We start from the raw sequence: 13942 nt of genomic DNA on the forward strand, positions 1-13942 counted from the left end.
CGGCTAGGGGCTGTCGCCAATACCGTGACGTATATGCTGCGCGCCGAGCACGCCGGCCTTCCTAAACTCCGTCCGGACCCGGCACGCTCCTACGTGCGTGACGTTCCTCTGCGACTGGAGACGCTTTCGCGGACGGACACGGCCTTGAGCACTCATGGGACTGGGTCCGCGCTCCCTCCACAAGGCTGGGCGCCGGTTTCCAGCTGGTGACAAACGGGGGCGCGGGGCCAAGGGGTCGGGGCGCCCCCCACCAGGCCGCCAGCGGCCTCCGGACAGGAGCTCGGAGCCAGCCCCAGACGCGCACCCTCACCTGAGCCCCGAAGCTCTGGGGTATTTCCGCCAGGCGCTGTCAGCCCTGAAAGAGGCTCCTGAGACCGGAGAAGAGCGAGGTGGGGAGACTTCAGGGTGAGACCAAGAGAGGGATTCGCTGGACATAAGTTCTGGGATAGGCAGGAGAATTTTCATGGGTCCCCAGGGCATAGGGACTTAGTCTGTGTCTCCCATATCCTCTTCATTGCTCCCCTCTCCCTCCTTTAGTTAACTAATGGAACCTAACCATCCTCCTCTTAGTCTCTAAAATATTTCTTTTCTTGTCTGTTCAGAACTGATGGTGCACAATGTTTTGAAGGAAGTGGAAGCTGACGCCCTAGCCTTGGCCACAAACAGGACTGGCAGTGAGATTATGCAGGAACTGCTGGGATTTAGTCCCCTGAAACCGCTGTGTCGAGTATGGGCTACTTTGCGCTCCAACTTCCGCTTTGTGGCCTGTCATCGATGCGGGGTGCATGTATTGCAAAGTGCTTTGCTGCAGCTGCCTCGATTGCTGGGGAGCCCTGCAGAGAAAGAGGAGGAGGACGTGGAAGAGGAGGAGGATGGCAAGGATGGTCCCTTGGAGACTCTGGAGGAGCTGGTTTTGGGACTAGCCTCCGAGGTGTGTGATGATTTTCTTTTCTACTGTGGAGACACACATGGCAGCTTCGTGGTCAGAACTCTGCTACAGGTGTTGGGAGGGACTCTTCTGGAGTCTGAGAGAGCCAGGCACCGTGGCTCTCAGTCACCTGGTAAGTATTACAAGAGGGAAGTGGATGTAGAGGAGAGGAGAGTTTAGGAAGTCCAGTAGAAGAGAGTAAGCAGAAGAGTAATTCTTGCTGACCTTAAAGAATTAGCAGAGAAATTAGGACAAGACTTAACAGGCCAAAGATTAGTGCACACAGAGGCCCAGACGTGAGGATGCATAGGTGTGTTTGGGGGACAGCTAGTAGAATAGGCCAGGGGTAAGAGGTGATTCATGAGGAATGGGTGTCAAATTTTTTTTAAACCACAACTCACAGATTTTTTTTTTGTTTGTTTGTTTTAAACATCACTGAACATGCGTCTGTCTGTGTATACATATATTGGACTCAAGTAGAACTTTGAGAAGTTAATATATATACAACCCATTCTGATACTTTCTTTTCTGTTTTATTCTATTCTATTCTATTGAAAAATTGCTGGTTAAGATCCACTAAAGTGATTTTATGATGCATTTGTAGGCAGCGACCTACAGTTTGAAAAACTCTGGGAAATAAGGTTAGAGAGTTCAGATGAGGCCTTGAAGTCCTGAGAGTTTGGCCTATCTTCTACGGACCACTGGGGAGCTGTTGAAATTTCTTAGAAAAATTAAAACAGAAACGTAGTCTCTGTTTAGTCATCCAGATGAGAAGAGGTATTCATATGTGTTCTGCATCTCCAAGCTGAATCCTTGCTCATCTATGGGATTATTCTCCCTCCTGGATGGTAGTTTGTGATCCCAGCACTGCACGTGTTCTTGGTCTTCTTTCAGAAGCACAAAGGGCCCCAGCTCGGGAAGGTAAGCCATCTGATTTTGAGGTCCCTGAAACCTTCTTGAATCGCCTTCAGGACCTGAGCTCCTGCTTTCTGAAGGACATTGCTGGTAAGAAGGGAAAAAGGAGGAGGGTCTAGGACCTGCTTTTCTGGAGGTGAACTGTCATCATCTGAGGCCCTTACTTCGATCAGTCTTATTCCTTTTCAAATCTGATCGGGTTTGATATTGCAAAGACTCTGTATAGAGCTTTTACGTCCAAAGTCCCTGATATCTTTTGCTTGAGGTTTGAGGTTGTACAGGTTGTCTGGATTTTGGAAGAGCTGCTTTTATTATTTCTGCCCTCTCCCTCAGTATTTATCACTGACAAGATCTCCAGCTTCTGCCTTCAAGTGGCCTTACAAATCTTACACCGCAAACTGCCCCAGTTTTGTGCTCAGCTCTGCAGTGCTGTGATTGGCTATCTGAGTAGCCGCAATTCCTCAGCAGATGGCAGGTATGGTCTAGGCCTCAGAGTCCACCAAAGTTGATGAGGCTGTGTGGAGTGAATGAAGTGATATGGATATTTTAGATGCAATAAAGGCTGCTTGATCACCTTCTCCTTGTCCCTAGCCCCCTACTGCTATTTCTGCGGGATCAGACGAGCTCCAGACTCCTGGAGCAAGTGCTGCTGGTGCTGGAGCCCCCGAGGCTCCAGAGCCTCTTTGAGGATCACTTCCAAGGGCAGCTGCAGACCCTGGCCGCACACCCCATTGCCAACTTCCCTTTGCAGCGTTTACTGGATGCTGTTACTACCCCTGAGCTGGTGAGTTGAGAGTGGGGCCGGATCTGTTTCTGTGCTCTGTTATTTCTGCTAGTTTTTGTTCATTGTGCCTTATTTTATTGTGTGCCTGCCTCTGCATCTCTGAGTGTGTGCTGGCCATTCCCCTTGAAGTTATTCCTGGGGGTTACTCAGAGCTTATGACGAAAGTGCCTTCTCAGAAAGGATTTGTTTTGGCTTCTCGGGTTCCAATACCAGCAAGCGACTGGCTTAATCCAAATATGCAGCTTGAGGTTCCATGACCCGTGTTTGTGGTGAACTATCTGTAGCAATACAGAGTTGGGAGTTGGGGTAGAAGGGTAGATTTTTTTTTTTTTAAGATTTTATTTTTAAGTAATCTCTACACCAAATGTGGGGCTTGAACTCACAACCCCAGATCAAGAGCTGTGTGCTCTGCTGACGGAGATAGCTAGGTGCCCCTAGAAGGGCAGATTTAATTCCAGTATCCCCTTATCTTGAGAGTGTGGCCATTTAAAGTATTGCTGCTTCCCTCATGTGAGGCAGCACCTCTAAGACTGCCCCTTGTCCTAGACTTCATCTGGCCAAACCCAAATCCTGATATTGGCCGTGCTTATCTAGCACTTCTAGTTGTTTTCAGCAGGAAGATTTCTCTGAATAACTCAGTCCACTGTTACAGAATGCCAAAGATTCCTCATTCTGTGCCTCCCCTCAGCTGTCCCCCGTGTTTGAGGAGCTGAGCCCTGCCCTGGAAGCTGTGCTGGCTCAAGGTCACCCGGGGGTGGTCATTGCCCTGGTGGGGGCCTGCCGCAGAGTTGGGGCCCACCAAGCCCGGGTCCTACAGCTGTTGTTGGAGGTGAGTAGGTGTTGCCCCCGACCTGTTTATGCCCTCAGTTCAAATTCCACCTGTTAGGACCTCTCTAATCTTCAGTGGTTGTATCTCTGGACTCAAGAGGCCTAATGTCCAAGGAGCTCACAGATCCAGGGAGAAATGAGGCCAAACCCATCTCATAGCCCTGGAATGAAAATTGTCTCCCAGAACTAAGAGAGCAGTTTATTTAAGGAATAAATGTTTATTCAACCCCTGTTACGTGTATAGGGGCTGGGGATACAGCAAGGCAGTTGAGATCCTGCCCTTATTCAGCTTACATTCTCACATCTCCTGAATGCTTTCCTCTGTCTAGAGAGTCGGGGTTCGGGATGAGGTAGCTCTCCGATTCATCGTGTTTTGTCTTCTCCTCTAGGCATTCCACTGTGCGGAGCCCCCTTCCCGGCAAGTGGCTTGTGTGCCTCTCTTTGCCACTTTGACGGCTTATGAGGTATACTATAGACTGGCAGAGGAGGAAGGGGCAGTGCCCGCAGAGCACCAGGTGAGGTAGGAGAGGGGCCAAGTCAGTGACTAATTGGGGCCAGGGTTTAAAAAGTCCTTCACCCTTGTGGTGAGGGTGTGGGGATCTCTGGCTTCATCCAGGTGGGGGTGGCACTTTGGTGGCTGCCTCCTAAATCCTGTTTCTGTCCTACCAGGTGGAAATGGCCACGGCCAGAGCTCTGGGGGAAGTGACAGTCCTTGGGTCTCTTCTGCTTCAGCATCTGCTGCACTTCTCTAGCCCTGGTATCGTACTTCGAAGTCTGGGTGCCTTGACGGGACCACAACTTCTGACTCTCGCCCAGAACCCTGCTGGCTCCCACGTGCTGGATGCCGTCCTGACCAGCCCCTCCGTGACGCGCAAGCAGCGTCGCCGCGTGCTGAAGACCCTAAAGGTTCTGGTTTCTGCTTTGATTCCCCCACCAACATCCATTTAAGAGAACATGAGCTTGCCCTGAGACTGTCCTTCAGAATCAGAGAGGATATATCGTTCCCAGACTCTTTCGACTCAGCCCATAAGCTTCTGAAACTTCACTTCCCCGTTTCCCTCCCCAGTGCACTTTTGTGGAATGCCCTAGAGGGACCTACCTTGCTTGTTTCACTGCAGGGACAATACGTGGCTCTGGCCTGTAGTCGTCATGGCAGCCGAGTGCTAGATGCCATCTGGAGTGGAGCAGCCTTGGGGGCCCGGAAGGAAATTGCTGCCGAGCTGGGTGAGTACCTGCACCTCTCTCTAACCTTTCCAAACTTCCCTCACTCCAGATGGCTGAGTGGCTGGGGGGGGGGACTTAAATACAGCAGAGGCTTCAGTTCAAAAGGGTGGTGTTGGCCATGGGTTCTTAGCAGTCTGCCCTCCTTTCCTCTGCTGATTATGCAGCCCTGTGCTCCCGCCCTCTCCTGGCTTCCGTTCTTTGGAGACTGAGGTATTATCCCTGAGGCCAACCCAGGGCCCAGGGAAAATGGAGGGACCTTCACCCAGGGAGTGTCGCTTTGAGCACGGGGGGTGACTGCATGATGATACTGAACATGAGTGATTCCCTTTGCAGGGGAGCGGAACCAGGAGCTGATAAGAGACCCTTTTGGCCACCATGTGGCTCGAAATGTGGCTCTGACTACTTTCCTGAAGCGCCGAGAGGCTTGGGAACAGCAGCAGGGGGCAGTGGCCAAGCGGAGGAGGGCTTTGAACTCAATACTTGAAGACTGAGGCCTTTGGACCTGGGACTGGGTGATGGGGAGGGTAGTGGGAGTATCTGTCCTGTCCCCTTCTTAGTTTAAGTTGGAATCAAAAGTCTTATTAATAAACATTTTTATATTTTTATTGGAAATGTTTTTGTTATTTTGGGGAAAAGGGTATAAAGAAATAGAGATCTCAAGGTAAAATCAGAAAGGGCTGAATTCAGTGCACTAGGAAGCTTAGGGACAGGAGGAGTTGCAAGGAATCTAGATGTAGCAATGATCAGGGTGGGGTCGACATACTTGGGGACAGGCTTGTGGCCTTTCCAGGTAAGTGGGATGCTGGAAAGATGGCTAGGAAGGGACAGCATTCTTCAGGAAAGGGTATAGGCTAGGGGTGTAAGGCGTTATGCTGATGAGGCCTGTCACAATGGGGTCAGAAGGCATTGGGGAAATCAGGTGAGTTACCTAATCTGCACTGTCTTCAGATCTCCAAAGCTGATGCTGTCACAATCCTCACAGTGTGTCTCTTGAAATGAATCTAGGGGCAGAAAGCAGCTTGGAGCCCCTTATCAGTAGGGATGAAGGCGACCCTGCCGCTGCCAGTGCCATTGTTCGGCCCCTTCTATTAAATGGCGAAGGCTGGAGGAAATTCCCAGCAACATATGGCCCAGCCCTTGCAGCAGTGCAGAGGTCCAACGGAGGAGCTCCCTGAAGGGCAGAGACAAGATGAAGTCGGATGGGTGGGGGAACGTGGGAGGAGGCTATAGAGGGGGTTTTCCACAAGGGAGAGATTATGGATAGGGAGTATAGAAGAAGGAATTAAGGGCGCTGCAACTGTAAGGGGATGAGGAAATACGATATGTTGGTCTCTGACCTGAGTACTTTCTTTGGGCCGAGTCCTTGAAAGTCACAACTCATGGAGTAGAGCCCATAGAATGTGGCTTTGATATTGAGGCTGCCAAAGAGGTCTCGAGGGTTTTGCTTGTATACATCAAAGGTGATACGGGCGATGTCCTTGCTGTGCTTGGGCTTCTCCCGGCCCAGGCCGTATGACAGCACCCCACTCTGTAGGGTACACTCATCAGTGCCACGCACCCTCACACCCTGACACCCACGGTGTGCACTGGGCACACAGTTCCCCACCAGCACTGGGTCAGACCCACCCTTGCCTGGACTCTTTGTCCCCTGTATGGTGTCCTTGGCAACCCCTTACCTCTCCCAGCGTCTCTGCCCCCAAGATCACGGTTGGGCTAGAGAAGCTTGGGAGAGATATAAAGGATTGGTGGCCTACAGCAAGCCCCACTATGGGCCTCTCACCCTGCTGGGGGTCCAGCTCTGCCCATACTCCAGCACCATCAGGCACGTGTCATCCTCCAAAAGCTGGAAGAAGTCCTCACTCTCCACGGCGGTCCCATCCTCCTCCAGCACCAGTGTTAGCATTCCACTCAGCAGCAGGGCCTCCAGTGCCTGCCCAGCCACAGGAAGCAGGAGGGAAGGGGCAGGGCTTATCCATGCCCCTCCCTCTCCAGCTGCCCCACATCCACTGGTTGGCTCTGGATGCTGGTTGACACCCCAACTCTACTTCCTGGGAAACTGCCCTTCTTCAAATGGCTCCAGCTCTTGGTGCTTAGTTGCTGGGGGACCCTCGCTAAGGGCTGACTTTTTTTAACCTAGTTGCTCCTCTGTCATTGTCCTCTTTCCCTGTTACCCTCTGAGCCAATCCTAGTGGTTTGGAATTGAAAAACTAGTCAGGTTCTCTTGAGGTCCATCCTTCTGTCTTCTCTCCAGTGTCTTACCTCACTGTCCCCCACTCTCAGAGAACTGTTTTCAGTAACAATGACCCTTAGCCTTTTTGAGTCTTCACTAGTGCCAGGTATCTATGTAGACTTTACATACATGTCCTCTTTGACTCCTTTCCACAACCCTAGGAGAAAGGTGTAACATTATTCCCTTTTTGTAGATCAAGAAACTAAAGTTTTGATAGGCTGAACAACTTCCTACAGTGTGACACTAGCAAGTGGTAGGATCTGGACTTGAACTTGACTTGTCATATGAGTCACCATTCCATACTGACTTCTGAATGCCATTCCCCCAACCCTCCCTAGCTATTCCTCCTCCTACCCCCTGGAAAAGAAATAACCTAAATACAGCATTGGTCATTGGGCTGAACCGCGCCCCCCCCCCCCCCCCACTACTTTAGCCCTCAGAGGGAGGAGCAGCCATGTAACTAACCTCAGCCTTTCTGCTCACTCACCGTAAGTTCTCACTCTTCTCTAGCCCCTGCAGTAGGAACTTAGGGATTTGGCTCACTTACCTTGTCTAGCAGTTCCTGGCGGGTGGCAGCTGTCAAACCTTTCCGGGTGGTTCGCTTGTGATCACAGACACGGAAAGGTCGCTGGGGTGGTGGAGGTGAAGTCCAGACTTTCCTGCCAAACTCAGAGCTCATACTGGATACTGACCTGGTAGTTGGGAAGAAAGGTCAAGAAGTGAGAAGTTTGGTGAATGCAGTAGGGATGATGGGGTGGGGTGCCTGGGGAGTTAGGGAGGGATGTAGGTTTGCAGATCAGAGTAGCCTAGGGAGAGACCATGGAGTGGGGGTGGTGAGTGGTGGTTCCATAGCTGGACAAGCCCGTTGTGGAAAGTGGGGGCAGGGAAGAGAAGGGGTGAGTATCAGAGTCTCCTGGGGCCGAATGGAATTTTGTTGCCATGCCCTATCCTCAGAGTTGGAGGGTAGAAAGGAGGGTTAAAAATCACCTGAGCAGGCCGCTGGGGTTCAGGGCTGAGAGGTACTCCATGGTGGAGGGAAGGAGCAGGGGAGTTGCCTCTCCCACTGAGTTCTGGGCTGTGTGGTTCTCTGCTGTGCTGGGGCTGAAATGGTGGTGTTTTCAGCTACACAGCTGGGATCTCAGCTCCAGTGAGGTGGGAGATGAGTCAACCCGGACTCTGGTCCCCCCTGCCTGGCCAGTAAGAAGGGCAAAGTCCAAGGGGAGGGAGAGAAGGAGGGGCCTAGATGGGAGAGTGGAGGAGAGATTGAGGCCCAGAGTTGCCCACAAAAGTCATGAGGCTTTTGTGCGTGCGTGCGTGTGTGTGTGTCTGTCTGTCTGTCTGATGGCAGTGTGTGCTGAAGATAAATGGGAACTATGTAAGGATGGAATGTGGTCTCTGGTGTTTTTCTTTCTATGGAGAGAATTTCTAGGAATAGTTCCTGGCTCCCAACCCTAGAGAAGCTGCGTTATACATGATTTGCACTGTACTTGCTGCCACCTACTGTGAAAGCCATAAACTGCAGCATTAGGAAAGGGGAAGCCAGGCTGCGGGTGGGATCATGGGCAGAGCTCGGAGGAAATGAAGGGTGAGACAGTGTGCCAGGGTGGCGTGTGAGGAGAGGATGGATCCTGCTCCCTGGATCCAGGATCACCAGGATCCTGTCTGCGACCCTGGCCTTCCTGCTTTCCTGCTTCTTCCTCCGTCTAGGGGAGGGGCCGGCTCAACATTTCTCTGGCTTCAATCTCCAGAACTGCTCACTTCAGCTACACTACATTAGTCACTTTCTCTCTCACCTTTCTCTTTTGGCCACTGAATGGGCGTGAAGGAGATGTGAAGGGGAAGGGGGTTGTCTTTTGATGGCATCAAGACTGGCTTTGGGTGCCCTGAGTCCCATCTCTGATTTCAGCTATAGTTGTGGATAGTTTGTATGGCAGCTCAGACTCTCACTAAGACTGAACCCCTCACATGAGTGTAAATCTCTGCTTTCCTGCCTAGGTGTTTGAGGCTGCGGCAGCCCACTCAGCCTCCTGACACGTATAGGCTGCAAGTGTGTATAATGCCTCTAGGACAGCCCTCAAACAGTGAAGAAGGGAAGCTGGGCATCAGTGCCCCAGTCTTCTGTCTTTCTGGAAGGCATTCTGTGTAATTCTGAGAGCTTCCTAATCCCTACTGAAGAGACTCAATAACACACTTATTTGGCTCTCTTTTTCCCTCTCCTCCCCTGCTCCCTCACTTCTACTTCCTGAGCTGACTTCCCAGATGCAGAATTACCTGTACCCATGCTAATTCAGGCTGTGCTTTGGAAGTAACCCAAACTGAGACAATACTGGTGTCCTGGCTCCCAAGGAGTGCCCAGTTTAGCTGGTAACTGGGCAGGGGCCTTTCCCCTGAGCTCAACTTTATCAGTGTACTAGGTCCCCCTCAAATTTCTGCATTTCCAGGCTTTGCCTGATCTCTTCACCCAGAGAAGGCTTCTTTTCAGTATGTCTCTACCAACGCATCCTTTCCTACCTTCTTATCTCGTAGCTCCGTAGGATGGTCTCTTTGTGGTTGTGTGTTATGATTCCTCAAAGAGCTGATAAGTCCCTTGTACCTCCAATGCATCCCCCAGAACTCAGCACTGTGACTGAAAGCTGTCATTGGTAGCCCTTTGAGAGCCCTGGGAGTAGAAAGAATGGAGCAGGGCATAAGGTAAGAGATGAGAGTGATGTGGGTGCATAAGGCAAGCTAAAGGCAGAGCACAAACTAACAACTCCCCTGCCCCCAGGTGGGATATGTGTGATATTCCTCAGGCACTCCTAGCTGTGCAAGAACAAAGATAAGAACAGAAAACAATGGTTAAACTGATAGAGATCACAGGACCTGAGTCTCCATCAGTTTACAAATATCTTAGTAAATTACAAGAAAAGGGCAATCTCATCAATAGTCCAATCTCCAGGAGCTCCCTACTGTCTTAATGATAATACTTTGCTAGAGGGCAAAACAGCCTTAGCTTGGCAATAGCTAGGCCCCCAACAATCTGTAACTCCTCTTTAGCATATGGAAATCCCTTCAAGAAACTTCCTCTTGACTTTATCTCCTTCAGCTCCACAGTATATAAAGGATCACCCCCTCACACTTATAAACTGCTCTTCCTGCCCACAGGTTCTGTCCCCATGCTTTAATAAAGTCACCTTTTTGTACCAAGGACATCTTCAAGAATTCTTTCTTGGCCGTCGGCTCTGGACATCACCCCATAACCTCAAAACCTCATCAAGAGGAGTAGGTAGCAGGCTGAAGAAAAAGAGGGCTCAGCAGAATCAGAAGTCAGGAAATAGGTCAAAATAGAGCAGTTGGGGGAACGAGTAGTTTGGGTCACCTTCTCTGCTGAGTGTAGGCCAGGGAAGCCTCAGCACGTGGTGACAACTGTCCCAACAACTGGGGCCAGAACTGCCCGAGGGATGAGGGCAGATGCAGGACCCAGGATTTTGTAGTGTCCCTACTCACCTACTCGATCAGGGAACTTTATCTGTATACCTGCAGATAGTCCTGTTTCCTAGGGAAGCAGCCTGTCACATGCCTGGACCTGTTAGTGATGGGAAAGGGTAGAGTGTGGGAGGAGCCCCAGGAAAGGCCTGAGAAGAACTCCACCTCGTCCCTCCCTATTCCTAGTCTCACACTGCAAATCTAACTGGCAGAGGACAGGAGTAGGCACCTCACTCACTGCTGCTGTGCCTTTCAGCTTCTCCAGCCCCCTCGTGGGCCTGATCCTACTAGCTCCCAGGTGGGTAAGTAGATCTGCGCATGCACCTTTACTTCCCACCACTCATTTTGCCCTAAGGTATAAGGAATGGGGCTGGACAGAGAAGAAGCCCAGCTAAAGGGGTAGAGGTGGAGGTAGTGGCAGCCTGGGAGTCAGGACTGGGGAGGTCGGCTGACTGACAGCAGGGGATTTGGGTTCCAAGAAGTAGTGATTGAGTAGGGGCCAGGGTAGGTCAGGAAGTCAGTCAAGGCTCTTAGAAGAGAGGAAAGTGGGAGGAAACGCAGTCCCTTCTCACCTGGCATGAGGGGTACCCCGGGCTTTTGCCCCACCCCCTAAATGCCCTCCATGGCCTTTTCCATCTCCCGGTAGGCACAGAATGCTGGCCTGTTACCGACCCCCGGGGAACGAGACGCTGCTGAGCTGGAAGGCCTCGCGGGTCACAGGCACCGCCTTCCTGCTGCTGGCGGCGCTGCTGGGACTGCCGGCAATGGCTTCGTAGTGTGGAGCTTGGCGGGCTGGCGGCCCGCAAGGGGGCGACCGCTGGCGGCCACGCTGGTGCTGCACCTGGCGCTGGCCGACGGCGCGGTGCTGCTGCTCACGCCTCTCTTCGCGACCTTCCTGGCGGGGCAGGCGTGGCCGCTGGGCCAGGCGGGCTGCAAGGCGGTGTACTACGTGTGCGCGCTCAGCATGTACGCCAGCGTCCTGCTCACCAGCCTGCTCAGCCTGCAGCGCTGCCTCGCCGTCACCCGCCCTTTCCTGGCGCCCCGGCTGCGCAGTCCGGCCCTGGCCCGCCGCTTGCTGCTGGCCGTCTGGCTGGCCGCTCTGCTGCTCGCCGCCCCGGCCGCCGTCTACCGCCACCTGTGGGGAGACCGCGTGTGCCAGCTGTGCCACCCGTCGCCGGCCCACGCCGCGGCCCACCTGAGCCTGGAGACGCTGACCGCCTTCGTGCTTCCTTTTGGGCTGGTGCTCGGCTGCTACGGCTTGACGCTGGCGCGGCTGCGGGGCGCCCGCTGGGGCGCCGGGCGGCGCAGGACGCGGGTGGGCCGGCTGGTGAGCGCCATCGTGCTCGCCTTCGGCTTGCTCTGGGCGCCCTACCACGTGGTCAACATTCTGCAGGTGGTCGCCGCGCTGGCTCCGCCGGAAGGGGCCTTGGCCAGGCTGGGCGGGGCGGGCCAGGCAGCGAGAGCTGGAACTACAGCTTTGGCCTTCTTCAGCTCCAGCGTCAACCCGGTGCTCTACGTCTTCACCGCAGGGGATCTGCTGCCCCGGGCAGGTCCCCGCTTCCTTACAAGACTCTTTGAGGGCTCTGGAGAGGCCCGAGGCGGGGGCCGCTCTAGGGAGGGGACCATGGAGCTCCGAACTACCCCTCGGCTCAAAGTGGTGGGGCAGGGCCGGGGCGATGGAGACCCTGGGGGCGGGGTGGAGAAGGACAGTCAGGGATGGGACCCTTGACACCAAACCCTACCAACCCAGCCTGCTCTTCCCTATCCCCTTCCGTCGTCCTTCCCCCAGAACTCAGGGAACAACTGGAGCGTTTGGGGAGCCTTCTCTGGCCACAGTTTGGATCTTTCTGGGCAGGCCCAGGTTCCTCCAAACTGAGGGATTGCAAGTGGTGGTGGTCCTTGTTAGTGAATATTGTGTGCCTGCAGGTAGGCATGGACCTACATGCCAGAACTGCTTACTTGTTGCCAATAGCTACTGTGAAATACACTGAGGAGGGGGGCATTACATGATGGGTTAAGCATGCCCACACTGGTAGTTCATTATGCCTGAGTTGTACTGAAGCCACCTGGTTCTCTGCTGGGTCAGTCCAAGGCTGGGTGCTGCCAGCCTTCAGTGGCATCTTGACTTGTCCTCCCGAGTCTGGGTGGCCTGGTTCCCTTCAGCCAAGCCATAGACCGCTCCGGAAATAAAGGGAGAAAGAGGAAGGAAAGGTATGGGGGCTTGAATGAGAAAATGGGGATGGGAGCCACTTTCTGCAGTCTGAAAGAGTTGAGTGGAGAAAGAGCCAGCTCTGGAAGGGGAAAGACAATGTGTGGGGTTAGAAAGGAAAATTTTCCTGTCTTGTGGTTGGTGCAGTGTGGGGAGGGAGGCTGGGAGCCCTGTCTTCCTCTCTGAATCCAACTCTTCCCCCCGAAGGTCACCTGACTCAAAAAGGAGCCCAGGAGCAGGCACAGGCTCACCCAGGGGACATTTGGGGCTTGGGGTGAGGGGTATGGGGATTGTGTGGATGACTGGAGGACAGGAAGTTCTCAGGGAGGTGACATCTCTCCTTGGTCTCCTTTTTCTCTCTGCCAAGTCTTGACTCCTCCCAAGACTCACTGCCCCCCCCCCATACCCCTTGGTCCCCATCTTTTGGAATCTCTCTATCGCTAGGTCCCCAAACTGTTCTGAATCCTGACGCTTTTGAGTTTGAGGATGTAGGATGGAGTTCAGAGGATGTCTACATGCACACACATGTGGTCGCTAGGGTGACTAACATCCCCGTTTGCCCAAGACTTTCCCAGTTTCACCACCAACAGTTTCTTGTCCCAATCCTCAGTCTCTGGCAAACCTAGATGGCTGGTGACCTGAGTGCTCACCCGGACCACCATCCCGGGTTCTGCTTTAGTGACTGTTCACATCACTCAGACAGAGGCCAAGAAAGAGTAAAGGAAATTCAGTCTGCAGGGTCACGCCAGGGGCACCCAAACTGGGGCAGGGTGGAGCTCTGCATCTGGGGGGCAGGAAGTATGCTTAGAGTATCTAGCCTGGGGTGGAGGAAGAAAGGCTATTGAGAGACATGGAAGTGGGGAGCAGTTTGGGAGAGGAGGCGAAGACAACCCAGTTTCTGTCAGCAGGGGCCTCTGGTTGACCCCTGAGCTCTGGGCCAGAACTTGCATCCTCTGACACTGACAGCGGGAACTTCTTCCTGTTCTCATGTGTCAGGGCAGAAGCTCCCTAACTTCCTCCCTTCCATAGTCCCTGTCTTACAACCTCTGTGGTCAGAAAGCCCTTCCTCAACTCTGCCTTCTTGCTGTGGTTTCAGCCCATTTCTTTGCATCACATCCTCTGTCTCACAGCTACTGGGTCAGCTCTGCACTGGCCCTTCTCAAAGTAGAGAGGGTAAAGGACCTCAGTGACCACCAAAGATGGACCAAAGTGCATCTTTCCTGGGAAGTGACAGAGTTGGAAAGGAAGCAGAAAGGCTCATGGTCAAATTGAAGGAAAGACTTTTCAGTTCTCAGTCCCTGCAGAAGAGGTCAAAGGGAGAGACTGCACTCCTTCCAGGAAGGGAGAAGAGTGACCATT

The 13942-nt window shown here is 53.1% G+C and overlaps 3 protein-coding genes across 7 annotated transcripts; 2 read left to right on the forward strand and 1 right to left on the reverse strand.

Moving 5' to 3' along the window:
* The first annotated feature begins 18 nt into the window (after positions 1 to 18).
* Positions 19 to 5284, forward strand: NOP9 (NOP9 nucleolar protein). 3 transcript variants are annotated; one of them, XM_003987519.5, is made up of 10 exons: positions 19 to 389; positions 603 to 1061; positions 1823 to 1933; positions 2177 to 2318; positions 2435 to 2627; positions 3316 to 3456; positions 3845 to 3970; positions 4125 to 4361; positions 4574 to 4679; positions 5013 to 5284. In XM_003987519.5, the coding sequence occupies exons 1-10, from the start codon at positions 155 to 157 to the stop codon at positions 5168 to 5170; spliced, it is 1908 nt and encodes a 635-aa protein (XP_003987568.1). In that variant the 5' UTR covers positions 19 to 154; the 3' UTR covers positions 5171 to 5284. The 3 variants fall into 3 exon arrangements, with proteins under 3 accessions (XP_003987568.1, XP_044915664.1, XP_006932842.1); XM_045059729.1 differs by having other exon boundaries at positions 1823 to 1849; XM_006932780.4 differs by having other exon boundaries at positions 263 to 405.
* CIDEB (cell death inducing DFFA like effector b) lies at positions 5267 to 11028 on the reverse strand. 3 transcript variants are annotated; one of them, XM_019832873.3, is made up of 6 exons: positions 10083 to 11028; positions 9421 to 9568; positions 7457 to 7601; positions 6460 to 6609; positions 6017 to 6207; positions 5267 to 5850 (listed from the first exon to the last, which is right to left on the reverse strand). In XM_019832873.3, the coding sequence occupies exons 3-6, from the start codon at positions 7586 to 7588 to the stop codon at positions 5712 to 5714; spliced, it is 612 nt and encodes a 203-aa protein (XP_019688432.1). In that variant the 5' UTR covers positions 7589 to 7601; positions 9421 to 9568; positions 10083 to 11028; the 3' UTR covers positions 5267 to 5711. The 3 variants fall into 3 exon arrangements, with proteins under 3 accessions (XP_019688432.1, XP_019688433.1, XP_003987569.1); XM_019832874.3 differs by lacking the exons at positions 9421 to 9568; positions 10083 to 11028 and adding an exon at positions 7897 to 9059 and having other exon boundaries at positions 5267 to 5680; XM_003987520.5 differs by lacking the exons at positions 9421 to 9568; positions 10083 to 11028 and adding an exon at positions 7897 to 8119.
* On the forward strand, positions 10570 to 12397 carry LTB4R2 (leukotriene B4 receptor 2). Its single transcript, XM_023255609.2, is given in 3 exon segments — positions 10570 to 10672; positions 11021 to 11133; positions 11136 to 12397. Coding segments are annotated over 2 exon segments (1074 nt in total). The 5' UTR covers positions 10570 to 10672; positions 11021 to 11027; the 3' UTR covers positions 12104 to 12397.
* Positions 12398 to 13942: the final 1545 nt, after the last annotated feature.

The sequence above is a fragment of the Felis catus genome, chromosome B3 (assembly GCF_018350175.1).
Source record: "Felis catus isolate Fca126 chromosome B3, F.catus_Fca126_mat1.0, whole genome shotgun sequence".
Classification (NCBI taxonomy): Eukaryota; Metazoa; Chordata; class Mammalia; order Carnivora; family Felidae; genus Felis; species Felis catus.